The sequence below is a fragment of the Papilio xuthus genome, unplaced genomic scaffold (genome assembly GCF_000836235.2).
Source record: "Papilio xuthus unplaced genomic scaffold, Pxut_1.1 DF826159.1, whole genome shotgun sequence".
Classification (NCBI taxonomy): domain Eukaryota; kingdom Metazoa; phylum Arthropoda; class Insecta; order Lepidoptera; family Papilionidae; genus Papilio; species Papilio xuthus.
The window spans coordinates 2,580,221-2,582,032 of record NW_013532490.1 but is presented as its reverse complement, the minus strand read 5'-3'; the positions used below and the strand labels follow the sequence as shown (position 1 = coordinate 2,582,032).

General features: G+C 31.1%; 1 protein-coding gene across 4 annotated transcripts in view; it reads left to right on the top strand.

Moving 5' to 3' along the window:
- The first annotated feature begins 6 nt into the window (after nucleotides 1-6).
- LOC106123088 (protein inturned-like) overlaps nucleotides 7-1,812 on the top strand; it is a 3,365-nt gene continuing 1,559 nt past the window's right edge. For 3 of the 4 annotated variants that reach the window (XR_001228132.1, XR_001228133.1, XR_001228134.1), the window contains exons 1-3: nucleotides 7-278; nucleotides 359-541; nucleotides 836-988. Coding sequence is in view for 1 of the 4 variants with exons in the window: in XM_013319223.1 (XP_013174677.1) it covers nucleotides 232-278; nucleotides 359-541; nucleotides 836-988; nucleotides 1,232-1,256 (408 nt within the window). In the remaining 3 variants the exon portion in view is untranslated. Of the gene's footprint in view, nucleotides 279-358; nucleotides 542-835; nucleotides 989-1,231; nucleotides 1,329-1,812 lie in introns of those variants that run through there. The other variant, XM_013319223.1, reaches the window with a different exon arrangement.

Genomic DNA, 1,812 nt, shown 5'->3' with positions numbered 1-1,812 from the left:
ATTTTGGTTACTTTTTTCGCTATCTTTCATTTTTTCAATTCCTTACAAGGTATGTTTGTCCCACTGCGCAGTATAGTTCTACAGCGCCGTGCGGGTCACGGAGTACGAATAAAGTAACAGTCAGTATGACCGGCGGCGAGAAAAAGTAGTTTGAATATGACTATACGTTGAGGTCACCGGTGACCCCCATGGCGCTATGATAGAGGAAGGGTGAGGTCATCGGTGACCCCCATGGCGTTTAGCGTGTTAAATGAACTCAATCATGTGACTGTCCACAGGTATAATAAAAAACATGATATTAAAAAAAAGAATGAGGTCCTATTCTAAAATATTAAATATAGAATTCGAAAATTTTCAGAATAACAGCCGGTGAAGAGAATGTCCTATTTCATTTTGTACAACTGGAATCAGAGAAAGCAGTTTTGATAGCGCCAATGAAAACTATCGAAATGCAAGCGAACAATGTTTTATATTCTTACATTGTTGCTACTTTTAGGAAGTCTTGTAAGAAGATACACGAGTTACTGCAATATAGTATGAAGTAAGTTTATAGACTCCGTCCGCGCAGTATTAAAAAAATCATAATAAGTAGACTATGTTTCCTTTCAGACTATGTTCCACATCTGTACCAAATTTCATCAAGATCCGTTGAGCCGTTCAGAAAATAACTTGTAGCAAACATCCGTCCATGTAAACATTCGCATAAGTAAGATTTTTTTATTCTGTCTTGTTTTAATTATTTACTCTTATTTACTATAATTTTTATTAATCTTATGTAAACTTACAATTGAACATGGACACTATAATACAATGTTATTTTGATTTTTTTCCACAGATTTAAAAAGAACCATGCGCCATCAAATCCGTTAAATAAAATCCTAGTGGCAGTCAGAGAGTATGGCAGCTTGTTTGAAGTACCTCCTGATGTTCTCATTCAGTGTGGCATCAATAAAAAAAATTGTGAACCCTTTCTGTTTTGGGTTGTCGGGTAGGAATTGTCTTCTATTATTATTATCAGACTAGGAAGAGGAAGCATATGTACGACTTAGGCGTTTTTATTTTTAATATATTTTTTAATGAAATGCTTAACATTTAATGTCTTGTCCCAGTGTTTATAACTTTTCTTTCATCATCATTTAAATTATAAGAATAAGCTTTACAGATATAATTAACTACAAAGGAAGAACATTGTATGAACAACTTATCAATTTTTAATACTTTCTGTTTTTAGGTGTGAAACAAGTATAAAGCAGTAGAAAACATAACCAATGGATTCACAGAAATAGAATTTGAATAAAGATAAAATTTTACATTCTATTCATATTTAAAAGAACTAAGTGATGAACTAGAACTTATGACCTTTTGCCGATTGCTGAAAAGTAAATTTACAACAAAAATTGATGAAAATAACATAAAACAAAAATATGCCGAATTCTACTTGGTAAGTGGTAAATATTAAGTATTAATAATAATTCCCAAAGCACATATTTCCAGCAATTATTTGAACAATTTTAACCTTTTAAATTGGCTTGATATTTAGTATAAAATGGTTTGCTCAAAACATGAGAAAGATTCAAAAATAAAAATCAACTTAAACATTATTTAGGTTGTGTGTAGAATATCTCTCTATTATTGTTTCAAATATTGTAGATCAAACTGTAAATTGGTCATATCATGACAAGTTTTTCAAACTAATTTAATTTATGATTCTATCATAGACATTTCACAAAAATGGGCAGGCAATAAAAGTTCCTATAAAAACCTGTAAAAACTAATCATCATTTTTACATGGTTTGTGAGTTCCATCATTGT